At 46.5% G+C, this 27,350-nt stretch overlaps 1 protein-coding gene across 7 annotated transcripts in view; it reads right to left on the bottom strand.

The window, feature by feature from the left end:
- Positions 1-16: 16 nt before the first annotated feature.
- pde4dip (phosphodiesterase 4D interacting protein) overlaps positions 17-27,350 on the bottom strand; it is a 151,938-nt gene continuing 124,604 nt past the window's right edge. For 6 of the 7 annotated variants that reach the window (XM_063201281.1, XM_063201282.1, XM_063201283.1 and 3 more), the window contains 12 exons: positions 24,661-24,930; positions 24,126-24,257; positions 22,089-22,211; positions 21,300-21,489; positions 7,937-8,247; positions 7,251-7,355; positions 6,749-6,933; positions 6,218-6,346; positions 5,849-5,975; positions 4,707-4,753; positions 4,357-4,462; positions 17-3,572 (listed from right to left, as the gene is read on the bottom strand). In XM_063201281.1, the coding sequence (XP_063057351.1) occupies positions 3,430-3,572; positions 4,357-4,462; positions 4,707-4,753; positions 5,849-5,975; positions 6,218-6,346; positions 6,749-6,933; positions 7,251-7,355; positions 7,937-8,247; positions 21,300-21,489; positions 22,089-22,211; positions 24,126-24,257; positions 24,661-24,930 (1,868 nt within the window). In that variant the 3' untranslated portion in view covers positions 17-3,429. The remainder of the gene's footprint in view (positions 3,573-4,356; positions 4,463-4,706; positions 4,754-5,848; positions 5,976-6,217; positions 6,347-6,748; positions 6,934-7,250; positions 7,356-7,936; positions 8,248-21,299; positions 21,490-22,088; positions 22,212-24,125; positions 24,258-24,660; positions 24,931-27,350) is intronic. The other variant, XM_063201279.1, reaches the window with a different exon arrangement.

The following is a 27,350-nucleotide window of genomic DNA, read 5'->3' as shown; positions in this document are numbered from 1 at the left end:
AAGTAGAAGCTGAAGAGCAAGAGTATTTATTTTTGCTCATATACTTCACATTTGTTAGGACCACGTTGTTCTTCTGGGTGGTGTGGTTCCTTGTTTTTACACGGCTCATTCCTTCAGCTCTTCTCTCTGTGGTTAGAATAGCAGTAGGAATCTTGCTTGAAAGGTTGCCACAGTCCAATCCTTAGGCCTGATTGATTACATGCTTTACAACTACCATGCTATGGTGATGGGATGCACAAATGATCATTTTGTGTACCTAGAGTGCCCTCTATAGGCCAAGTGTTGTTACTTCACAGGCACACTTCAGCAGAAATGGAGTTCTAATAAATCAGAGGTGTATGAAGAAGTAGTATGTATTCCTACGGTGTATCAATGTTATTTCCAGTAGGTGCAGTTGAATAACTTGAGTATTGACTATGTAATAACATGAGCTATTGTTGAAATTACAGCAGTAAGACTACTTCTACTTTAAAACCTCTGCAACAGATGAAGAGCATGAACTCTGTTTCCAAAATGAAAACGTTTTTATTCCCTTGTCTCCCATGATTTGCAATTGATTAATGGACAGAAATTAGATCACATGAAAAATGTGTTCAACTTGAAACTGTGTTTTTCATGGTTCTTTACAATTCAGAAAAATACAGCCATGGCTGCATTGTTTTCTGATAATATTTTTTGTGTGCCTCGTAGGCTTGAGTAAATGTATGTTCTGCGTTATTGTGTTTGTGTAAAAAAAACACTCAACACTTTCAATTCCTTATTCCCTTTTTTTATTAAAAGCGGTGGTGCACCCCGCCCCCCTTTTGAAGCACACATGCATAGACATTACTGTACACTGCCTCCTAGTTCACCTCTATCTACACAGCCCCCCATACACAGCCACACACCTCCGCCCCCACTGATATATACAATATCATACAAGCCCCCCACACAGGCAGAGGCCGGTAGCCAGCATCTACAGATCTACTCTCAGTGCAGTGAGTTACCGTAGCACACGAGTGACGGTACACAAACATGGCTGTGCATTTGATTTGTCAGTCGCTTTGGTCTTTTTTTGTTCCTTTGACCTGTTATAATACAAATATATATTTACAAGTAAAACAACATCATGAGACCTCAGAGAGACAATACTGTATATGAGGAAGGCTTGGCTCTTCTGCTGATTGGCTAATTAGGGTCTGCCTTTGGCGGCCATGTCGGAAGCCATTTTGGCACCCGTTGGGCATAGCTAGAGGACTGGCTGCAGGAGCTGGTGCGTATGGCCAGTGTGATAATATCAGTATTCGGGAACAGTGTCAGCAATAGCTTTTCGCTGGTCTATTCTAGCAAACGCGGAGCTCTCTGTCAGAGCATTCAACAGCAAGACGTTGGATGAGTCTGAAGGCTATAAAATTAAAGACAAGACGGGAAGACAAGCGGTCACACACTTGGCACTTTGAAGACACGGGCTCAGTCCGCAACGTTCACTCATTCACTGCATTATACACCGTGGGAAGAAAACAATGTCACTCGCCCACTAAAGTGCAAGTGTTGTGAAAGAGCGCATATGACAAACACAAACATGGTCGCACTATGCATCGATACCCAGCTACCCAACCACTGCACCTCAACAACATCTACTTACATTTTAAAAGCACAGACAAATACCTGGTACCCCCGTCCCCCTCCACCCCCTCCGCATATCCATTACCCAGTCTTTGGAAACACACACTCTTGTATGTGTGTCATTAATTTGCATACAAGATATTTTAACACTGCATGTGTGTGCCATTTTTCTATGGCTCTGTTCTTTCTGCACAGTTAACAGACCTGAAAAGGGTAAGTTTTTATAAACTAATAACATATTTTTCATTTTAAAAGACAGTGTAAACGTCTTATTAACTAAATTAGAAGAGTTTGGGTAACATTTGAGACTTTTTTTCAGCAATGGTCCATCTTTGAGAAGTGCTAATGATAACATCAGTAATAATAATAATAATAAAAAAATGGACCAGATTTTTAACAGTGTATTAAAAAAAAAAACAAGTAAAAATAAAAGGGACACACACTTATAAATTCCAATAACAGGCGATAATATTACAGAAACAAAATCATGAGTATCCAATGGGGTTTTACATACATACACACACCCTTACACACACAGAGAAAGTCAGACTTTGGCAGTATCAGCATTGCCTGTGTGAAATATACACAATTTATCTTTTTCTTTACTCGTTTGAAAAACATGTGTCTACTCTGTGCTAAGATATCTGCTTAAGCCTGTGTAAGAAGGTCCTGAAAGATTATTGCACGGTCGGTCTGTCTCCCGTTGTCGGGGCAACGCTACGTTTACAGTGTCATAGGTCAGAGTACAGGCTGCGTAGTACAGTAGTTCTTATTGCACATGTTCAGTAGGACCTCTACTCAGGCACCACAGTGGCAAACCTACTGTGACCACAGGTCCACACTTGCTAAATTACACAAAATAAACAGCACACAACTACTCTAACTTCAATATCGCCTTCCAACAAAAAATAAAAAACATGCAATGAAGGCAATGAGAGAAATACCATTTGAACAAACGAAAGTAGAAGATGTACATGTTGTAGAAGTGAGATATTGATTGACACTGTCCATGGCTTGTTTCCTCCATGCACACTCATATCAGCGTACTAACACAATAGACCAGCAGAGCATTACTTTGGCCTAAGTTATGAGCTGGGTCAACTCAGGAAACTCATTCTATGAGACCTTTGTATTGCCTTGTATCTTCTCTATTTCTCTAGACTGACAGCAAGGAGCTGAAACTCAGAAGGCAGCTTGCCAAATAAATAAGCTACAGCACATGTTTTCTGGCATTCCACTTGCTCCTCTGCTGTTGGTCAGTTAATGACATTGAACTGAGGAGAGAAGTGACTGTGAGAAGTTGAACTAACATCTAACTACCTAGTCATCTAGTGCATCTAGTATTAGCACGAGTTGTGGTTGGATCCAAAGTGAAAAAGAGGCATGACGAGAAGGGATCACACACAGCAGAGAAGTCCTATCCAGAGATCCGAGATCTATATCTACATACATAAAACAAACAGACTGCATCCTCTGCAGCAAACACAGAGCAGCAGGTAACATTCATGTAACCCTTCCAGCTCTCAGCGTTGAGAGACAGACAAGCCCCACCACACCCCCGCCCAACGCTGCCCAGGATATCTCCCAATCTCTCGATCGCAATCCAAAATGGACACCGGTTCTCTACATACACCATGTATCGGGAACAAAACCATATAAGTCCCATCCTGTGTAGTGAGTTACATATGTAGTGAACAAGTAAGTATTTTGCACACGGATTTAGAGTTCGGTCCAAGTACACTTCCTGTTTGAACAGGAAGTGGGGGCTCCTGCGTGAACCGTAGACAGGTAGGCTACGCATGTCCATGGTGTATAACTAATAGGCTAGTAGGAGTAGGTGTCGAGGGGCCGCGGTCTCATAAAGGGAAGGGATGTCCCCTGAGGTCTCTTCTCTTGCATCTGCGGGGGTGTCACGACACCCCAACCAGGAGGGTGGCGCCACTCACGGGGGGCGCTTGAGATTTCACCTGAGGGGGGAACACCAGAGGAGAGCATTAGCAACATCGGGGGAAGGAAAGACATGTCACCACACAAACACATTGGCAAATGCCATGCATGCACACGTGTTTAACTGTTAGCTCCAGCTGTAGTCCATGACACAACACATGTGTAGCGGAGCTACACCAAGGAAACAAAAAGTTAAGGGATTAGCAACAGATTTTTTTGTCAGATACGCACACACACTCACACAATTTCCCAATGTCAAGTGTTCTAAGCTTGGTAGTGCGTGAAACGACTTGTGATTGGATACTCCGCGGAGTCCACCAAAGCGTATCCAATCACTGGACGTTTCAAACACTACCAAGGCCAGAACACTTGACATTGGGAAGTAGTGACACTGTCATAGACAGTCATACATAATGAATGGCGCTGACTTTCATCATGTACTACTGGTTTTAGCCAGCAGAGGGCGAACAATAACCAAACAATAGGAGGGCATTGTATTAGGCAGACAGGGGTCCGTTTCTCGATTCTTGTCGTTGCTAACCGTCTTAAGACCATCTTAAGACCGTTTTACCATTCCCTTGGATTTAGTGGTGAGCGTCGCTGTCGAGAGAGAGTTGAGTCGCTCTTACGAAGGACTTTGCTAACGACGATAGCAAAGACGCTTTCGAGAAACAGACCCCAGGACAGGGAGAGGAGTAGGGGGCAAAGGCAGGCAGGATGTTACACACACACATACACAAATAAACACACACAGACACAAACAGGAAGTCATACTGTCTGTTTGTACTGTCACTGGTGGAATACCTTTGGAGGAGCGGGGGAAGGTGGCAAAGGAGGGATAGAAGGGAGGAGAGGAGGAGAAGGAGGAGGTGGAGGAGCCGTTTAAGGAAGAAAGCTTGAGCTCGTTCTTCTGCAAACGCTCAGTGAACATGGAAAAGACAGAAAGACAGAGAGAGGTTGAAAGGTGGGAAAAGAGAGAGAGAGTGGTAGACAGAAAGAAAACGAGATGCATGAGAGTCAAAAAAACAAAGGAGACAATACTGTGGCTGTGTATTACCAATAAACTTGAGTTTATAATACATGAAAATAAATTAAAATGTGTGTGTGCTGTGCGCGCATATAAGGGCAAGTCAGTGTGTTAAATTTGACCTCACCTCCAAATTTGAGCGAGCTTTTTTCAGGACATCCCGTGTTCTTGATACTGAAAATGGGAAAATGGCTTGAGATTAGATTGTGGTTTGTCCAAAATAGCACATTCACAGACAAAACAGAGACAGACAGCCAAGCACACACACACACACACACACACACACACACACACACACACACACACACACACACACACACACACACACACACACACACACACACACACACACACACACTGTGAGTGAGTGAGTCACAGATGTTTGCGGACTTGCTGAAAGGTTCTGGAGCTTGAGCTTGTTTAGCTGGATGGCACATGGGCATATTTAATTACACGCACATGAACGCACCAGAGGACAGTTAGGGGAGGCTGGCTGGATGCTCAAATGAGGCTTATTCCTATCGCAGAGCCACACAGCTCCACAAAACAGCCTCTCTGTTGTTTAAACAACACAAAAGGAGGAAGGAAAAGGAAGGGCGATACACTATACTGTGTGTATGCTGTATATAGATGGTCCATAAATACATATAGTATATAAATAAACATAGGTTTACACTATATACACTATATATCTGCACTATATACAGTACACATAAGAGTACAACAATATGGGTAATATAGTAAAAAGAAAATACATTTACTACTTATACTTAATTATAGTGCAATAAATCAGCAATGTATGAAAAGTCAGGCAAATTTTGTTGGATTACTGACATATCTTTACTCTCCACTCTACTAATAAATAAGCAAATTATATAAAGTGAAGGCTGCTGTGCTGTGCAGAGCTATTGGTGCTGAATACCAAAGTTTTGCAAGGGCCTGCACAACTTGAAGGTTTCTTTGTCAGCGAGTGCAGCTTTTCAGGGCACTATAGTCCTCAGTTGTCAGGGGAAGAGCACAACACTGCTACTTTATGGTTTCACCAATTGATTTTTTGGCGCAGAGACATTTCGGCACGCCAAAAAATAAAGTGGGGAAAGGGTAAAGCAGCAGTGTTGAGCTCTTCCGCCGACAACTGAAGACTACTACTGCTGACTGAATGAATGAATGAATGAATGAATGAATGAATGAATGAATGAATGAATGAATGTTGGAGCGTGTGGTGGAATAAATTAATGAATGTTGGAGCGTGTGGTGGAGGAGGCTCACATTGTCCGGTGATGAAGTTCTCCATGCTCTCCCTGGTCTGGTTGGAGGCCCTCAGGTTCTCCAGAGCGTCTTTCAGGGCCTGCTCCTGGTCCTGCAGCTTCAACTTCAGCTCAGTTATCTCCTCATCCTGCAGCAGGGGCACATGAAAAATGCTGATCATTCATATGTAAGCAGCTGTTAGAAATGTAGAGTATCTTTATGTTCATGTGCGTATACAGGTGTGTTTGTGTCAGTTCAGCTTTAGTTTCAATTCATGTACGTACAATTAAAACATAAATGTTGTCATGCATTGTACCAGAGTTAGCCTAAGGCTAATTTAAATCGCCAAGTGGTTTGTTTGTGTGAATGGTCAGTTGCATGTAATCTAACCTTTGTGCTCTGTTGGCAAGAGAATTCACTGGGTAAAGTCGCCTTCCAAAAGCCTCTGAGCAGAGAGCCCGCCTCCTCCAGGATCCTCTTCAGGGTCCTAGTGCTCGACAGAAGACTCTTCATAGAGCCCTGTGTGCACAACATGGTAGCAGTTCATGTAAATGGATGGGGTGGGGGAATCATGATTATTCTAATCCAGCAATCACAAAATTGTGGATGAGTTTAATTTGTCTAAATGTAGTGTCCCAACCAAACATCCCCCAGCACTTCAGCATGAGAGGGCACCTACTGTTCTAGGCAGGCTAACTGGTAGTACATTTTGGTAGTTTAACAGTGATACACAGGTAATGTCACTCCCAGGGGACCCCAGGAAGACTAGCACACTGTTACGGCACAAGATAATAAAATAAAATAATAATTTAAAAATACATCTAAAAGATAACTTGTGTGTCCCAGCCATACTGTATTCTGTGGCCAGGTAAGTAAAAAAGCACCAGCTAAGTAAAGTACTGTAATGTGATGGTCTCTCACCTGCTGCAGTTTCTGCTGGCCGGAAGACTTCAGTGTGGCCTCCATCTTACTGATGAGGACCTTCCCCTCCAGGAGCTGCTGCAGCAGGGACGTGTAGTCTTCCAGTCTCCCAGCCACGTGCTGCCCTTCTGGGCTAGCCATGGAGCCGCCTGGGTTGCCGGACGCTGGAGACGCTGGATGTTTTTCTGATGAGGGAGAAAGGGAGGGAGAGAAAAGTGCTTGAATTTAGCTTTGTGTGATCTCCTTTTTTAGACTGTTTTGTCTAATCTGTTTGCCAAAGAAAGCTCCGTGTGCGAGTTACGACAGCCAGACTGTGTGTGTGTGTGTGTGTGTGTGTGTCTGTGTGTGTGTGTGTGTGTCTGTGTGTGTGTGTGTGTGTGTGTGTGTGTGTGTGTGTGTGTCTGTGTGTGTGTCTGTGTGTGTGTGTGTGTGTGTGTGTGTGTGTGTGTGTGTGTGTGTGTGTGTGTGTGTACGCATCTGTGATTGGTGCAGACCAGGGTACCTGTATGCATCTTCCCATGGCCATTGGCCGCTGCTTGTCGCTTTGCAGGAGAGGAGGCGGGACTAAGAGGCCCGATGTCTCTGACAGGTGGAGAGGAGGTGGAGTCTGGACACACAGGACACAAAAACAACTATTAAGATGTGCAACTTAGATCAGCTATTAGTGCTACTATTAGTGATTCACCTTCACCAAACCATTATATGCAGCAGAGTGATAAAATGTAAAGTACAAGTAATATTAACATCCCTAATATCATTTAAGAGTTTCCCTTTGTAAGTTGCCTTGGATAAAAAAAGTGTCTCCTATGCATAATGTTTTCCATCATGAAAGCTAAAGAATGAAGACAAGACAACCCAATCATACAGTGAAGACAAGGCTACTCTCATCTCACATGTATTGATGTGTAACATAATTCATTTCCCCCTTAGAGATGAATAAAGCCATGAGTGAAGTTTTGGGTGTGGATGGTGAGGACATGTCCATACCACCTTTGAAATTACTTTAACTTGTCCCCACCACTTTTTTTTTGTTTTGTTTTTTTTTACAAATGTGACGTAAAAATATGAACCCCAGACAACTTTGGCCGAATTACGCCCCCACCACTTTCCGAAAGGTTTTCCAGCGAAATCCGAAACCTTTCCGAAACCTACATCGCTGAATAAAGTGCAATCCAATGGCCTCCTCACCCTGGAAGAGCTGTTTCCTGGCGGTGGGCTGAGCGTGTTGTGTCTGCTGCTGTAGCTGCTGCTCCAGCTGGGCGTGGAGGCTGCCCATGTCTTGGTGCTGCAGCTCCCCCAGGCCATAGTGCCCACCGTAGGGGCCCTCTACTGCACTGCCACCGCGGGGCCTGCTACCATAGGGCCCCTCTTCTGTAGTGGAGGTGGGTGGGGTGGTGGCCTGTGCTGCCTGGTAGGACTGGATCTGCTTCTGCAGGGACACCACCAGGAGGTGGCTCTCACGCAGCTGCTGCTGGAGGACATCCACCTCGTGCTGGAGCCTGAACCGCGCACAAACACAGACAAGTCAGGCACACGCATTACATCAAATTGCATTTAGCACACGCTATTATACAAAGCCACTTGCAAACCAGGGGCCTCATGTACAAAGAAGTGCGTGGATTTCCTACCAAGAAAGTGCGGACGCGAAAATCTTGGAAGTTACTTACGGACAAAAAAATCCGGATGTATCAATAAGTGCGTAACCAGGTTTTGACGTGAAATCTTGCGCACATGCACGAACACACACGGGCCCAAGTCTCCGCCTTGCCTCCTCCCTTAAATAGAGCTCTTCAGCGTTGACGTCAACTTGTATGCGGCGTTTGGACTACCGGTTCCATGGCGATTTTTTACATTGCAAAACGCCATAGAGATTCAGGTTTGGCAAAAATATAAGTTGCACGGCAACAACGAACATTAGCGTGTCCCCGCATCCCTTTCTCATTAGTGGAACGGATCGTATCATCATGTTGGTGTATTCACATGTTAAATCATGACGATTATAATTCAATATTGCTAACCCCTTTCTGATCATTAAAACTTCCGAACTACATACTTTCCTTTGGTTGCCATGGGTACAACCTTCCGCACGTACATGCCGTTAGATACAGGCGCCGCTTCTGTAGTCGCCAAAAGCTTCCGGGTTTAGCATATGGACGCAACATCGTATTTATGTCGAAGTTTGACACAAAATTATCAACCATGTCATACCTACAGCCTATTTTTAACACCCTCGACAGTTTGCGGGGGTTCGCTAAGCGCGTGCTTGCACTCGGAGCTTATTTGAAATTTACCCCTATTCATTCCCAATGGAGGCCGGAAGCCGATAGGAACCAGGACGTCCTTAAATGCTAACATGAAAGACTACAATCTACTACATGCTTCCGCTTCCGCTGAAGAACTCTATATTACTATATGAATATTCTAATTAGTATGAACAGACCCATTCATGTGCATTCATTGGTTGATAGAATTGGAAAGGGAACGCGGGAAGGGGGACGCGGGAATTATATTTCATGCGAGGTGAAGGCGCTGTTTCGGAGGTAAAAGGAAAAAGGCTGCGCGCCAGGGACGTCGTTAGGCCTATTTTAGGGGGGCTTTAGCCCCCCCTACATTAGTATTAGCCCCCCCTGTAACGATTTTGAAAAAAAAAAAAAAAAAAAAAAAAAATTTTTTTATTTTTTTCCAAAAACAAATGCAGTAAAGCACTGAATACGAATCACCAAGAAGGCAAGTTAATCTGAATACAAGTTTATGGTTGCTTATTTATTGTTTAATGCCACTTATATCCTACTGCACAGCAATAAAAGCAGGGTGCACAGCAATATGTTATGCGGGGGGGAAACAGGTAGAGGATTGTGCTTTGTGACTAACAACACCTCGAGAAAAGTGTAATTACTTACACGGATGAAATCTTCAGACCCAAAGTACCAATTTTCACTCACAATATCCGTGTAATAAATTAATTTGACATTGTCTTGAAATTATAGTTGAGTTTTTAATATTTGTCTTAACAGTTTGAAAACACACCTTAACTGATTACAATAACTACTAATGGAGGAAAAATGACCTAATATTTGCTGTGGATGCATAGTTTTCCAAGTAAGGAACCTGTTTGAATGAATCGCTTCCTGACCACTGCTTCTCCTGGAGACACGCAGTTAGTAACTCCTTATTATAGGGTTAAAGTTCCTAGTCCTTGTGTAAATTATGCTCTCAGCATTTTTATCTAATCATATTAACTTCCGTACATAATATTCATCAGTTGAAACATTTTGAAATGTTTTGTTTAGCTTACATATAAGGAATGTTCATTAAAATGTGAAATAAAAAATAAAAAAATCACTGTAACTAGTGATCAAAAATCGGTATGGTGCTCTTAAAATAATTGTTCAAGAAGACGCTTTTTAGGTGGGCAGGTGCGTAGGATATTATCCCAGTGGGGTTGTCATTCAAGTGTAAAGAAATCCTGCATACTGTCCACTCCACCAACAAATTTTAATACAACATGAAGAAGGTCGGATGACCGAAACAATGTATTAAAGTTTGTTGGTGGAATGGACAGTGTGTGGGATTTCTTTGCTCTTAAAATAATGAATTCATAGACAAAACCTTAGCAGGCGCGTTGGAAAAATTTCGGTGCGCTCTCCACGCGCGCATTTTCTTCCTCTGGGGCTAAGCCCCACCTGTCTCTCAAACCTAGTGACGGGCCTGCTGCGTGCCTTACAAAATTTCTTTGGCGTGTATAAAATCAAGCATCGGTAGCCTAATACTTAATGTGAGGACTGCAGAAAAATCTGTCATGTTATGGCCTACTGCAGTAGGCCTACAATGGTTTCCCAACAATTTATATTGTGGTGGATGTCTGAGATTGTTGGCCGCCGAACTAATTGAACAAATGACGCCTAATTGGCTGCGTGGCACTGATTGTGCTCACCTGCATGTGAGGCGATATGAGAGACATGGGTGGCATGGCAGAGGGGGGGAGGGACGCCGGGGCGAGCGGTTGGACAAATGTGGGGAACGTTTGGTGCCGGTCGCGGTCATTAGGGCCACCGCCGGCGAAGATAGTATATGGGGGGAGAAATTAGTATAAGGCCTCGGACTGGTTAGGTCAACCGCTGTGCCTGGTGTGCCCACTTGGACTCTGCTAGCACGCTGTGTTGCTCTGACTTACTACTAGCGAGGGCTAGCCCAAAGACTCTGCGTTTCCTGCTGGCGGCCGCTGCTGGCTAACCGCCTCTGAACTCTGTGCTGGCTACGCGCCACTGAACTCTGTGCTGCTACCTGCCCCTGCTCTGTGCTGCTACCGGGCCCTGGACTCTGCTTATGGCTACCTGCTCCTGAACTCTTGCCGCCGAGCCGAGGACTACCGGACCCCAGGGGAGGGTCTTGGAGAGGCAGGGAAGTCCCAGTCTGTTTTAACCTTACCTAACGTGTGTGTGTGTATGTGTGTATGTGTGAGCGCGTGTTAGTGAGTGTGTAGTTTTATCTGGGAAGGTTGGTCTGTTGCTGTAATTGAATGAGGGGTCGGTGGGAGGACTATATAGCCTAACTTGTGGGTGCTGTGTGTTCACGGAATGTAGTGTGCTGTGACATGAGTAGTCTAGTGAACACTGTGATGCAATGATTATTCGTAACCTACGTGTGCTGTGTATTCACTGAGTGTAGTGTGCTGTGACATGAGTAGTCTAGTAGTGAAACCTCACTGTGATGCAATGATTATTCGTAACCTACGGGTGCGGTGTATTCACTGAGTGTAGTGTGCTGTGACATGAGTAGTCTAGTGAACACTGTGATGCAATGATTATTCGTAACCTACGTGTGCTGTGTATTCACTGAGTGTAGTGTGCTGTGACATGAGTAGTCTAGTAGTGAAACCTCACTGTGATGCAATGATTATTCGTAACCTACGGGTGCGGTGTATTCACTGAGTGTAGTGTGCTGTGACATGAGTAGTCTAGTAGTGAAACCTCACTGTGATGCAATGATTATTCGTAACCTACGGGTGCTGTGTATTCACTGAGTAGCGTGCTGTGACATAGGTAGTCTAGTGAACCCTCTGATTGTGATGCAATGATTATTGCCATATGTATTGCTTGCAGTGTAGTGGATAACTAAAGTGCGTTGCCTTATTGCCTTAACATTTGCTGAGTTGCACATTTTGGGAGGGTTGTATTCCCTCCGCCGGCTCACCCTTCTTTACGCACCAGTCTGACCGACCGAATTTTATGTGTCCCTTTATGAACTTAAATAAAGATGTCTATTTTCCTTCAGTTCTTGTGTGTGGCGCGTTTCTGATTCCTCTGGGTTGGCCCTAAAACGGGCAATTATTACACTGGTGGCAGCGGTGGGACAATGTCGAACCCAGAGGTTTCAGATCCGCCACGCCGCGGTGGCCCTAGTGTGCAACCGATGGCACGCCCTGTTTTTATGCCGGAGACCTTTACAGGCACCGGTCGTGAATGGTCAGACTGGATAGCCCAATTCGAAATAGCAGCTGAAGTTAATGGATGGGATGAGCCTTTAAAAATGAAATTCATGTCTCTCCTTCTTTCCGGTCGGGCGAGGGAATTGTATTCTGGCTTGCCTCCAGCAGCGCACGCAAATTATAAAACTTTAAAGGAGGCGCTGGGCACCTGTTTAGAACCCTGTGACAGCGCCGACTGGAACCGAGCTAACTTCTTATCTCGCAGACGGTTGCCAAATGAATCCGTTAGAGATTTTGGAATTGCTTTACGGCGGCTGATTTCTAAAGCGTATCCGTCAGCCGACAATGTCACCCGTGATATGTTTGCCCGCGACCACTTTGTAGAACACGTAGGAAGGGGCGATTTGAGAGTACATCTCCGTAGCCAAAAACCCAATACATTGGAAGAAGCTATTAATATAGCTGCAGAACTAGAGTTAATAAAGAATTTAGAAAATACTCAGATTAACCCTGATCCCAAAGTGCGGGCAGTCACTGACAAGCCACCAAGCGATAAACAAATGGAAGTCCTACTGGGTGTAGTAGAAGGCTTAAGGCAAGAAGTTAAATCACTCCAGCAAACTGTGACCTCTTTGCAGCCTCCCCTTTCCAACAGGGCACAATGGGATCGTGGTGACCGAAGGCGTGGTCAGCAGGGTGGACCTGAACGCTCCTCATCCTCCAGTGCAAGAGAGGCGTGCTGGGAATGCGGATGCACAAGGCACCTGCGACGCGACTGCCCCTATGTGCAGGGAAACTAGAGGGGGCGGCCATGGAGGGCCGAATGCCCGCCCCTTTCTGCAGATCTGCAAGACTGGCTCACAATTATCCAGACAGCCCAGGCATGTATCTTAATGCCAAAATAGGTGGGTGCCTTTCTCATATGTTGGTGGACACCGGTGCACAAGTTTCCATTATCCCCAAGGAAAAATGGCTTCAATTTACAAAAGGGGTGGGAGAGCTAACGGAATATGATGGGGTGGCTTCGGCAGCAAATGGTGGTGATATGCGTGTGGTGGGGCGGTGGCAAACTATTTGCCAATTTGAGTCTTTGGCCTTAGTGGTAGAATTCCTGGTGGCTGAGGTGTCTACTGAAATTTTGTTGGGGATTGATTTTCTCTCCAAATATGGTGCTGTACTCGACCTGGCCAACAAAAGCTGTAGTTTAATGGGGAAAAAACTGCCTTTGATCTCGTCACTTGAGGCTAACCAGCCCAAAATGGTTACAGTGCAGGAGGATACTGTCATTGGACCTCGCACCGAGGCAATCATCTCAGGGGTGGTGGACGGGCTGCTGGCGGGACATGCTGTGGGCCTGCTGGAACCCTCGGGCTCTCTGTCCTCTCATGGTGATATAATGGTGGCACGGGTGGTCTGTAGCGCGCAGCAAGGGGTAGTACCGGTGCGGGTCATAAATGTTGCAGACGAACCGTGCGCTTTGAAGGGTGGAATGAAAGTAGGAACTCTGCATACTGACGTTACCATAGGACAAGAGGGTGGCATAGCGGAAGACTCACACTGGTCAGTGGATGCTCTCTTGTCACAATTGGGGTTGGAAGATAAGGGCTTGTCTTTGTTAGAAGTAAAATCGGTACGCGAGTTACTTCAGCGCCACAGGGGTGTGTTTAGCCGGGGAGACGATGATTTAGGGAGAACACACATGACGCAACATCAAATTGACACAGGAAGTGCTAGGCCCATCAAAATGCACCCTCGCCGGGTTCCCTTACATCTACAACAAGAGGTTGCAGACCACATTAAGCAGATGCTTGATAATGACATCGTACGCCCCTCCTGTAGCCCCTGGGCAGCCCCGGTGGTGCCCGTACGAAAGAAAGACGGTAGCCTGCGCTTTTGTGTGGACTACCGCAAACTAAATGAGGTCACTGTGAAGGATGCGTACCCCCTGCCGCGAATCGATGATGCATTAGATAGCTTGGCAAACGCTCAATGGTTCTCGACCCTCGACCTGGCCAGTGGATATTGGCAGGTCGAGGTAGATCCACAAGACAGGCCAAAAACCGCATTTATTACCAGGCAGGGGCTATTTGAGTTTAATGTTTTAAGTTTTGGACTCTGTAACTCTCCTGGCACCTTCCAGCGGTTGATGGATTTGGTGTTAGCTGACTTACAGTGGTCAACCTGCCTTGTTTATCTTGATGATATAATTTGCTTTGGACGCACCTTCGATGAACATTTACACAGGCTGGACGAAGTTCTTTCAAAATTGGGACAAGCTAACTTAAAAGTGAAGCCTACAAAATGCAATCTTTTCTCAACAGAGGTGCGATATCTAGGGCACATTATTTCGGCCCAAGGAATTACAGCCGACCCTGCAAAGATAGAGGCGGTAAGAGGTTGGCCAACCCCTGAGAACCAAACAGAGGTGAGAAGTTTCCTGGGGTTGGCTTCTTACTATCGCCGTTTCATCAGGGGCTTCGCCGATATAGCCAAACCATTACACCAGTTGACTGAAAAGGGGCGCAAGTTTAAGTGGGATGAATCCTGTGGCGAGGCTTTCAGACAGCTAAAAACCTGTTTAATTACTGCACCCGTTTTGGCTTACCCTGACCCTCAAAAACCCTTTATTCTAGATACGGATGCAAGTGACTTTGGGATTGGGGCAGTGTTGGCTCAAGAGGGAGAGGGTGGTATGGAGAGGGTGGTGGCTTATGCGAGCAGGGCATTGACAAAAGAGGAGAGGAGATATGCAGCTACAAAGAAAGAACTGTTGAGTATGGTGTATTTTACGAAACATTTTAAACATTATTTATTGGGTAAAGAGTTCATTTTGCGCACCGATCACAGTTCATTGAGATGGCTACACAATTTTCAGGGTCTTGAAGGGCAATTGGCTCGGTGGGTGGAGCAACTAGCTGCCTTCCAATACAAAATCATCCACCGGCCAGGTAAATTGCATACGAATGCGGATGCCGTGTCTCGGATACGGCCCCTTGCAGTGAATGACAGTGCTGCGGTAAACTCCCCTGTTAACTTTTTAGACGAAGTGGGGCCGTCGTCTACCATTAGGGCAGTCCACCTTGAAGCCCAAAACCAAACGAGGGGAATCGAGAGCAATTTGACAGATGACATTGGCCAAGCACAAAAGAAGGACTCTGAGATTAGTCTAATCTGTAGTTTAATGCAAAACCCAAGAGTCGGGGAGGAGATATGGCAACAGTACCCTGAACTGAAGAAATACCAGCCTTTTTGGGAGCAGCTTCAGGTTCAGGATCAGCGGTTGGTGCGCGTGCCGCCAAGCTATTCTGATGCAGCTCAAGGTACTCAGGTGGTTCTCCCTAAAAGTTTAGTGACTCCTGCATTACAGATGCTGTACAGCTCTCCGACAGGGGGGCACTTGGGGATTCAAAAATTACAGGCTAAAGTCAAAGATCGTTTCTTTTGGCCTGGGTGGTTCGGGGATGTACGCCAGTTTTGTAGAAAATGTCTTGATTGTGGGTCACGTAAGACTCATGGACCCCAGCCTAGAGCCCCCCTAAACCCCTCTGTAGTATCTCGGCCCATGGAACGTCTGGCAGTGGATATTTTGGGCCCTTTGCCTGAAACGCCTCTTAAAAATAAGTACATCTTGGTGGTGGGTGATTATTTTTCTAAATGGACAGAGGCGTACGCTCTACCTAACCAAGAGGCTGAGTCACTGGCTAAAATCTTGGTAGAGCAGTGGGTTTGCCGGTTTGGAGCTCCACGCACTCTCCACTCAGACCAAGGGAGAAATTTTGAATCTAAGTTGTTTAAAGAGATGTGCCAACTGCTCAATATACATAAGACACGAACATCTCCCTATCATCCCGAGTCCAATGGGATGGTGGAGAGATTTAACCGTACTCTGTTATCCATGTTGGCCCTTTTTGTAGAAGATAATCAATCTAACTGGGATGTTCTCTTACCATATGTCCTCATGGCTTACCGGAGTAGTGTTCATGCATCTACCGGTTTTACCCCCTATAAGGTTTTATTTGGGCAAGAAATCGTTCTACCAGTAGATGTGATGTGGGACATGGGGCATCAGGAGAGGTTCTCTGCCGTGTCCGATTACGTGACAGCACTCACGGATACCTTATCTACTGTGGTGGGGGCAGTTAAGAGGCACCAGGAAAGGGCATCTGCTCAACAGAAGCATGCTTATGATTTCAAAGTCAACCACCAGTACTACAGTGTTGGGGAGCTGGTGTGGGTTCACAACAAAGTCAGAAAGCGGGGCCGTTGTCCAAAATTGCAGAGACGCTACAAAGGGCCATTTAAGGTGTTGGAAGTGATCTCTGATTTGCTTTATAAAGTGTGTGTGCCTGAAGGGGGTCCCGAAACTGTGGTGCATTTTAACCGATTAAAGCCTTTTGTGCATATGTCCGCCACAGGGAGCCCAGCTGGTGCCCTAACAGAAAGGCCGTCCACCGACCGGACCTCCTCCAGGGGTGACGGGTTGGAGAGAGATCGGCTGTCGGGGAGCCCTAACCTGAGTGATGTGCCTTCGACTCAGTCATCCGACACGCCACCGGTGGCCAGCACGGGTCAGGGACCTGCTCCGCGCCAATCCCCAAGTGCCCAGTCATCGTCTGGGGAACGTCCTGCTCCAGATCGACACGCCGGGGGTGCCCATTCATCGTCTGCTGAACGTCCTGCTCCAGATCGACACGCCGGAGGTGCCCCGCCATCGTCTGGGGAACGCCCTGCTCCAGATCGACACGCCGGAGGTGACCCGTCATCGTCTGGGGAACGCCCTGCTCCAGATCGACATGCCGGGGGTGCCCCGCCATCGTCTGGGGAACGCCCTGCTCCAGATCGACATGCCGGAGGTGCCCGGTCATCGTCTGGGGAACGCCCTGCTCCAGATCGACACGCCGGGGGTGCCCAGTGTGTGCCTGGAGGACGTCCTGCTCCGGCTTGGCGAGCTGGGGGTCCCCAACTGATGGATGGGGGGCCACGGCCCTATCCAAGTTCTGAAGTCTCGGCCATGGAGATCGGTGGGGGGTCACGTGACCCACTTCCAGCCCCAGGCCGTGGGCTGGGTCGCCCACAACGGGATAGAAGACCTCCTGCATGGACCACAGATTTTGACCTGGGAGACTGACTCGGGGACGAGTCTTTGCGCTTTGGGAGGGGGAAGTGTGGTGAATGGCTGAGATTGTTGGGTCACCGAACTAATTGAACAAATGACGCCTAATTGGCTGCGTGGCACTGATTGTGCTCACCTGCATGTGAGGCGATATGAGACATGGGTGGCATGGCAGAGGGAAATGGACGCCGGGGCGAGCGGTTGGACAAATGTGGGGAACGTTTGGTGCCGGTCGCGGTCATTAGGATCACCGCCGGTGAAGATAGTGTATGGGGGGAAACAATAGTGTAAGGCTGTCCTTGTATTGGTTAGGTCCACCGCTGTGCCTGGCGTTCCCATGTGAACTCTGCTAGCACGCCGTGTTACTTTGGCTGACTGCTAGCGAGAGCTAGCTCAAAGACTCTGCGTTTCCTGCCGGTGGCTGCTGCTGGCTAACCGCCTCTGAACTCTGTGCTGGCTACGCGCCACTGAACTCTGTGCTGCTACCTGCCCCTGCTCTGTGCTGCTACCGGGCCCTGGACTCTGCTTATGGCTACCTGCTCCTGAACTCTTGCCGCCGAGCCGAGGACTACCGGACCCCAGGGGAGGGTCTTGGAGAGGCAGGGAAGTCCCAGTCTGTTTTAACCTTACCTAACGTGTGTGTGTGTATGTGTGTATGTGTGAGCGCGTGTTAGTGAGTGTGTAGTTTTATCTGGGAAGGTTGGTCTGTTGCTGTAATTGAATGAGGGGTCGGTGGGAGGACTATATAGCCTAACTTGTGGGTGCTGTGTGTTCACGGAATGTAGTGTGCTGTGACATGAGTAGTCTAGTGAACACTGTGATGCAATGATTATTCGTAACCTACGTGTGCTGTGTATTCACTGAGTGTAGTGTGCTGTGACATGAGTAGTCTAGTAGTGAAACCTCACTGTGATGCAATGATTATTCGTAACCTACGGGTGCGGTGTATTCACTGAGTGTAGTGTGCTGTGACATGAGTAGTCTAGTAGTGAAACCTCACTGTGATGCAATGATTATTCGTAACCTACGGGTGCTGTGTATTCACTGAGTAGCGTGCTGTGACATAGGTAGTCTAGTGAACCCTCTGATTGTGATGCAATGATTATTGCCATATGTATTGCTTGCAGTGTAGTGGATAACTAAAGTGCGTTGCCTTATTGCCTTAACATTTGCTGAGTTGCACATTTTGGGAGGGTTGTATTCCCTCCGCCGGTTCACCCTTCTTTACGCACCAGTCTGACCGACCGAATTTTATGCGTCCCTTTATGAACTTAAATAAAGATGTCTATTTTCCTTCAGTTCTGGTGTGTGGCGTGTTTATGATTCCTCTGGGTTGGCCCTAAAACGGGCAATTATTACAATATTTACAAGGCATTATACAATAGTTAGATCCGGTCAATTTATTTTGCGATATCTGATTGGATGAGACGCGTTCTACTGGCATTCTACGCGTCGGTAAGGAGGATGATGTCTAGGTAGACATCATCCTCGGAGACTCATCACACCTAATAATCACTCCGCCGTGGATAGAATGTAACCAGGGCCGCGCATTTTGAACTCGCCATCCTTCTATCTCTTAGTCTACTGCGGAGAAAGTGAGTGTAACCAGGGCCGCGTATTTTGAACTCTCATTCTATTCCATTGTTCTATGCTGGACTAAGTTGGGAGCACGCACGCCCGCATGACAGAGAGCGTAGGCTATCCCAGTTGGTAGCTGGATTCTGGCAGAGAGGAAAGAAGTTATCTGATTCTAGTGCAGTTGTCTGGGCAGTTGGCAGACCTCTGCGGCCGCTATTTCGTAGTCTTTTGAAGGCAATCTAAAATGTAGCCTACTTTAAATATTAAGATAGTTTCAAACGGGGGATATGCGGGACAACGGACACTTTTTTGACACAGAGACAGAAAGGCTATGTCAGTCTCCTGCAGTGTATGAGAACCGCTACAATAGGATCGCATTTGTGCTGCGGGAGAGGGAATGACGAGGAAGAGATGCCCTTAAAAATATAGCCTAGGCTATCAGCAAAGCTTGCCGTCCACCACGTGCAAATTAGTAGGCTACAAAGTGGGCATCTGGAAGCAAGATACCGTGTGCCATGCAATTTAAAATCATGGCCGCTTGGAACTGGAATGAGTTGCCTTTTAGTTTATTAGGAGGGATAACGCGAACCCCTTTCTCGGGTTCGCACCCACATCAGACGTGTGCATGAGGAAGTGTTTCAGCAACAAAGTTGTAGCCTGCAGTAGCCTAAACTTTAGCAGACATCGGGGTATCATAGGCCTACAAGGGAATGATTTGTGTGGTTGTGCGTGTGAGAACAGCGCTCGGATCTCATGCGGCACTGGAGAGGGAAAGACGAGGGGGGTGTCTTTACGCAGCTATCAGCAAGTTTGCGGTCCACAAAAATGTGAAAATCAATATCGGCCAAAAGGCTTATAAAATAGGCATCTAACTAAAATGTTGGAGTTGCACAGTGTTTTCATTTATCATGCATCATTTTAGTAAGCGAAGCCCAGTCGCAGTGCACACAGAAATGCACTTCACACCGTTTCATGGAACTTTGCGCACTGGCGCTGTCAGCTCGTCGTCATTGCATAGCAACCATACAATCAATTCGGAACTACTTTGCTTAGCGGAGCAGGTAAACAAAGTATGATTAAGGTAACTAATAAACATGAATTCGAACATTTATTCTGGTATTTTGTTGGCAATTGAACTATTGTATAAAAGCAATATGACCCTCGTGGTCGGGATGATGTGCACTGACATCCTCCCTGGTGTGCCTATGGCCGAACCACACCAGGGAGGATGTCAGTGCACATCATCCCTCCCACTCGGGTCATATTGCTTAATCAAAACACATTGCGATGAGGCAGTCGCCAAGGCTTCAGAGAAATAAACATTTATGTCGGGTAGGCCTATAAATATGAAAGATGACACATGTAGGCTACGCCACATGTAGGCCTATGAATAACTTGCAGCCAATACTCAGTTAGCCTATAAAATCACCTGTTAATGGATGGACTAATTTTACAGTAGGCCTAGTGTTATTAAAAGAGAAAGACTGCGGTGAGGACGTTCCCAACAAATGCGAGAAGACACGCAGATCAAAATATTCAATGTTTAATAGCTGCATTTCATACTTGAAATAATATTCTACAGCTGATGGGCATCCAATTTCGTTGTCATTCCAGGATAGTTTTATGAGTCTGTTTCATTTTAATCAGCTGCCTCAACAATAATATGATTGAGGTGGTTTTCTTCATTTTTTAAACCACGCGCCTCAACATTAAAATCCACGTTTAACTGGCTGCATCTCTGTAATATTTCCGACCGCGTACAACACATGTAGTTGCGCTGCATGCCTCTGAGTGCCGCCAAAAAGACGCAATGCACCACTTACGACAACTTCCACGCTTACGGAAACTTCCACAGCAGCCCTGAAATTCGCGTGGAGATCCGCAGTTTTCCACGTCTAGTCTGTTTTAGTACATCTGACCGTGGCCGTGGAAAACAACTTAAGTAGCTTTTTTGTCCGTAAGTGAGCTTCGTACATGAGGCCCCAGGACAGAAGTAATAGCATACAGCAGGGGTCCCCAATCTTTTTCAACTTGGGGCCCAATTGAAATTTTCACAGAGGTTCGGGTCCCACCTCTGACCCAATAAACAATAAAACCCATATAAAATCCAAATAAATCAATTGCAACTCACAGAAAAGTATGATATTGTTTTTTCAGAAAATGATTTCAAGGCCCACTTGGAATACCTTCAGGGCCCACCAGTTTGAGAATCACTGGCATACAGTTTTTGTGCACTAAAAGGTTTATTGAAACACTACGTACTACGCGCACACACACACACACACACAAAAAAACACACACACGCACGCACGCACACACACATGCACATACAATCACACACACCCACACATATGTAAAAAGTTTATATTAAGTACTACGTACACGTACACACACACACATACACACACTCTCACACACATACACACACTCACCTGCTGGCGTGGTCCTGTCGCTCCTGCTTGTCCTCCGTGAGTTGCTGGATGGTCTGAGCGTGCTCCCTGGCCTGCGTCTGCAGCCGCTTGCATTGCTCCGCCCACCTCTCCATCTCCATCTCCGCCTCCTTCAGTCGACTCCGCCCGCTGGCCAGCGACTCGCGCAGCAGCTCCGCCTCTCGCCTGCCCTCTGTGCACAATACCTCAACATTACACACTGCTTGTGTGTGTGTGTGTGTGTGTGTTGTCTGGATGCATGCATGATGCGCCTCTCGATTGCCCTCTACTAATAATAATGCATAAGTTTCATATAGCGCTTTTCATGACACTCAAAGTCGCCCTCTGTACAGCACCTAAACATTACACACTGCTTGTGTGTGTGTGTGTGTGTGTGTGTGTATACATGAGGTGATATGTAAATATATGCCTGTGTGTATGTTCCTGCATATGTAGAACATATCAGGTCACACCATTTCAATGCAGATTACATCAAGTACTACTACAGTATGTCTGCATGTCAGTTTCGGTTAGGTGTAGCGACTTGTGGGGGTGCCAGCATACATGTGCTTTACATATGTGAGTGTTTCTGTGTGTGTGTGTGTGTGCGTGTGCGCGCGTGCGTGCGTGCGTGTGTGTGTGTGTGTGTGTGTGTGTGTGTGTGCGTGCGTGCGTGCGTGCGTGATTTGTATGTGTGTGTGTGTGTGTGTGTGTGTGTGTGTGTGTGTGTGTGTGCGTGCGTGCGTGATTTGTATGTGTGTGTGTGTGTGTGTGTGCTGCGTTGCCCCTCACCTCTGGATGCCTGGTCGAGGCGTGCCTGGAGGGCCAGGTTCTCTTCCTGCAGCTGCCTAATCTGGCCAGACAGCTGACTGACAGAGTCCAGCCCCTGGATGTAGATGTTGGTGGGGGCCACTCCTGATGGGGGAGAGGGCGAGAGAGAGGTGAGGTGAGGAGATGAAGAGGAGTGTGTGTGTGTGTGTGTGTGTGTGTGTGTGTGTGTGTGTGTGTGTGTGTGTGTGTGTGTGTGTGTGTGTGTGTGTGTGTGTGTGTGTGCAAGGGCGCCTGGAGCCGTACGGCCGTACGCACTGTGCGTACCTTCACCAGTGGAGGAAGTTTTTTTTTTTTTTTTTTTTAATAAATATTACGCCTATTGTGTCTTCTATGAATGTTGTGACAATGCAACATATTATATGAGAAGAAGCAGCATGAAGCAAATTAAAGAGCAGAGACTATGGTTGGGCACCATTAATTTACAAAGGCAGATAGCCTGCTTTTTGCTTCTGTGCGTAAAACTCGCGCGCTCCTGAAAAAAAGATACAGTAACAAGTTCTAGTTCCATCAGCGGAATTCTAACTTGAGCGGCTACCTCCAGTCAGACATAGCCCACAAATTTAAATCTAGTAGTTCTAGTTAGCAAAGACAGCTCTCCATTTCCCCCTTGGAATAACACATAGCCTATGTCGTGGCGTCGCTGATGGCAGAAAAAACAAATAGTTAATGTCTTGAAAGTGACAAGTTGCAATCGTAGCCAAAATCCAGTTGTCATGTGGGCTAGGAAGAAGGCATTGGATGGTAGCAGTACAGGTAGGCTAAGCTGTTTCATTCATCACTGAGCCCGCCGCGGCAAATATTATAGGGTACTTTGCTTCTGGTGTCATATTTAAAGTATTTTGGTTACCGTTCTGTGTATTGTGGCTTTCTACAGAGACGGTTTTAGGAGAGGTACGGAACTTTGCTTTGTAGCCTACTAGCTTCGGACGGCAGCACTGCAGCTGGTTAGCTATGTGTGCAAATACATTATGTTCGGGAAAGCATTAGTTCTAAAGCAATTCTGCATGTTTTGATGACATGTTTGGGTGTTTTCTAATGCTTATTGTGCACGTTTTCCTGTTTGCTGACATGAACAGCATTCTGCGATTTGTGTGCGAGTGCGTCGGTGGTTCTCTTGTGCTCTGTCTCTATTGCGCATTTGTTATCAGCCTGGACTAACATTCAGTGCACTCCCCGGTGGGTTAACAGGCTGATGGAGTCGCTTTCTGCCTTTTCTTGCACAACGTGCCCGGGCTTTTTATGGTCCCAGCTCAGCCATTGTGACGTGAACTTCATTCATCATGCTGCAGCAGACACCTCTGCGCCAACTTTCTACCCGAGTCGAAAAGTATAACGCTTGAAAAGTTGTATCTAATGATATGGCGTCATAGCCTACTTGTTTCATCCCCATGCACGAGAGAGAACACAAGTGCATGCAGGCCTTCGTAGTAGCATAGTCGGGGAAGTCGCTGCAGTTCAATGTCGCAGTTAAAAAAATAAAATAAAATAGTAATAGTAAGCGTATGCATGGCTGCACCCAAAGAAGTGAAACGCCAATATAGCCAAAAGGTTTTCAAAACCGTATAGGCCAACACCTTGTCAACATCAACAAGTTACCTTGTTTCCTAAAAGCAATAAGAAAAATTGACGACTGATAAAGAAAACCACCCCAGACATACTCCAATCCTATGTTTTTCCCTCCTCCGCTGTCATTTCTCCGGTGTTTTTTTTTTGGTGGGGGGGGGGGGGGGGGGGTTGGTGCGTACCTTACTGGTCAAGTCTGCAGGCGCCCCTGTGTGTGTGTGTGCCTGCGTGCGGACGTGCGTGTGTGTATGAGAGAGAGAGAGAGACAGAGAAAGAAGGGAGAGAGGGAGTGCTGAGGAGATGGAGAGCTAAAATAGAGTATAGAGGTCTGTGTGTGTGTGCTTATGTGTATGTACAGGCACAACCAGAGGCAGAGGAAAAGAAAGAAATCAAGTAAGTCAGTAAGGGAAATGGAGAGAGAGAGTGTCCACCCACCTCCTTCTCTGGCGGTGGAGGCTAGTCTCTCCTCCAGCTGCTGTCTCAGCCGGTCGTTGGTCTGGATGGAATCCTCCAGCCGCCTCCGCAGACACCGGATCTCCCTCAGGTGCTCCTCCATCAACTCTGTGCCTACACATGCACACATGTACAGTGGTTACACACAAGCCATATTCAAACAGTGTGGAACTTAGTAAATCTGAATCAATTTGCACACGCGCACACCAGATGTACATACATACTTACTCACACATACTGTATGTGCACACATGCACGCAAAGGCAAAATTGCACCCACGTCAAGAATGTGTAGTGTGTAGTGTGTAAATGTTCCCTTATACACAGACACAGACATACACATTGTGCAATGCGCACACGCACTCACATATGCCAACAAACATGCATTCACACACAGACATGCTCACAAACATACATTCACAAATGAACACATGAAAAGACAAATACAGTACACAGACACACACACACACACACACACACACACACACACACACACACACACACACACACACACACACCTGCGTGGCTGGTGCCTGACTGGTACCCTGAGGATCCCGAGGACAGGTCACCATGCTGTCCGCCTCTTCCTGCCCGCGGGCCGTAGGCCATATCCCACAGTGCACTGCTCTCCAGCAGGCTGGTGCCCGGGCTGCCGTTCATCGCCGACGACAGGGGCGACTGCAGCAGTGCATGATGGGACATGGGGAGGAACTGGTTGGGGTGGCTAGGTGGAGTAGCCAATGGGAAGGCTGGATGCGGCTTGAGGGCGGAGCCCATCAGGCCGGCACCTGTAGAGGGAAAAACAACAACAGTAAATAAACGACAACCTGTAAAAAAGTAGTCGAACACAATGCTAATAAACAGCACTAGTAAACAATACAAGTAAAGAAAACAACAAGGCTCAGTGGAGTGAGGGTTCAATTGGATAACACACACACGCACGCACGCACACACACACACACACACACACACACACACACACACACACACACACACACACACACACACACACACACACACACACGTCTCTCGTTCACACATGCTATCTCTCATACACACACACACACACCCACTGAATGTCTGCACAGAAAGGTGGATGAATCAGTAGATAAGAAAGGATAAACCGAAGGGGAAATCACAGAAAGACAAACAAATTCACACAGAAAGTACAGAAACAGTAAGGTTCTGCATGTTCCCCCACAATTGTTGCTCCACACGGTGCTTCAAAACCATGCTGTTAAAATTAGTTTATAGAAAAATAGATTATAGATTTGATTGGCTAATAGAAAAATTCTGAGCATAGCAAAAGAACAAAATGCACACACATGGTTATTGGGAAAAGTAACATAGTATCATCTGACTTTTCTGACTGATAAGAGCCTGAAGCTGAATTAAAATGTATGTGGACACTAATGAGTCATTTTCATACACATGTCTCTGCTTCTTTGAATGACCTGGCACAGGCTTAGGACACTGAAGTCACCAGCAATCACACATTATTATCATTGGTGTCAGTCAAGAGATGGATTAGGTTGATTGGTGACTACAGTCAGGCCTGTCGACAGAGGTGGAGGAGAGCAAACGAATCAGGTGTCCTGGGCCCTGGTAGAGGAGGGGCCCAGAAAGGGCTCTCCATTACCCTGTATGCATCAAAATGGGGGTCCTTTCAGATGATTTTGGCCCTGGGCCCAGTCACAGCTATCAGTGGACCTGGCTACGATATAACACCCTCGTGCCTTCACTGTGCAAGTGACACTATTTCTCAGTCACCCAATAATGAGGTGCAGATACTAACTGCACTGGAGAAGGAAGAGGAGGAGGAGGAGGAGGAGGAGGAGGAGGAGGAGGAGGAGGAGGAGGAGGAGGAAGAGGAGGAGGACATTAAAGTCACTCATCTACTGGAGATGTATTGGGATGATTGTCCCTCTCTCTGATTGGATGGCTAAGTTAGACCCACTGACAAAGTTCTTCGAATGTTCAACTTTTAACGGACTGCGCCGTGTTCTTTCTCTATGGCCTTGCGTAATCCGCTGTGAGCCCACTTCTCCATCACACACGCACCATCGTACTTTGATGCACAAACATGGAATGTGATCCTCCTGTGAGCTTTATTTTTTTTGCTGATGAGCCGGAACTGGCTGTATCAGTTTTCAGTGCCACTGAAAAAGTTCCTTAGTCACGTCATGATGCCAGAGAGTATCTTAAGAGTCTAACGTTTTCGATTATGAAGAGCTGACGGTAATTGAGATAATTGGTGTTAAGGAACACACAGACAGAGATATCTCAACTGCCGCTGACTCTGTCCCACTTAAACCTTTGGTGACTGGGCGTTCTTTCTTGATGAAACAGGATGGGGACGGAGGGATGTGGGATGGAGAGATGAGGGATGAAGAGGTGTGTGTGTGTGTGTGTGTCCGTGTGTGTGGACGCACGTGTGTGCCTGTGTGACTTCAGCAAATCTCAGGTTCTTTTTCTCCTGATGAGGCTTTGAGGACACATAGTGCTGTGCTGTGCTGTGCTGTGATGTGATGTGCTGCACCTAGCTGGACTGAACTGACTGAATTATACATGATGAGTGCGGACAGACTCTACACCATCATCACCATCACATTTGTGCTGTCCTCAGACCTCAGGAATCCTTCTTCACATCTCTTCCTGAGCTGATTAGGTTTTTCATGGTCAGCGTAATATTATCTTTTTGAGATAGTTGCTAATAAATCCTATTCTTACTTTTATGTGTACAATATGTGTACAGTAGGCATACACCGTATCTGTAGCCTTTTAGTGCCGATGGGGTCGCTGGTCATTCAACACCTTGTTTCCTGAAAAACTCCACTATACATCATAACAACATGGCCATGGCATTACCGAGAGTCTTAGGTAAAGACAGATAAAGACTTGGTCATTGCCAGTTTGGCAGGAACAAGCATTATCATAGAGGCTCTGCATGAAAGGGTTAATCCAACGAGCTCCCTTGTGATGCGTGGCAGGCAGCATATAGAGCTGGACTGAATGTATTATGCATGATGTATGATGATGCATGCTGATGTTTAAGTGACCTACAAAGGATTTGATGTGGAGCAATTTGAAAACCTGAAGCCGAATATTGTTTGAAAACGGGATCACACAAAACACAGTACCACTTTGTACTCGTGGGACCATATGCTGTCAAACAAATTAGTGATTGAAAAAAAATAATACGTAAAAG

Source organism: Engraulis encrasicolus, chromosome 6, assembly GCF_034702125.1.
Source record: "Engraulis encrasicolus isolate BLACKSEA-1 chromosome 6, IST_EnEncr_1.0, whole genome shotgun sequence".
Taxonomy (NCBI): domain Eukaryota; kingdom Metazoa; phylum Chordata; class Actinopteri; order Clupeiformes; family Engraulidae; genus Engraulis; species Engraulis encrasicolus.
This window is presented reverse-complemented; position numbering and strand designations above follow the sequence as displayed.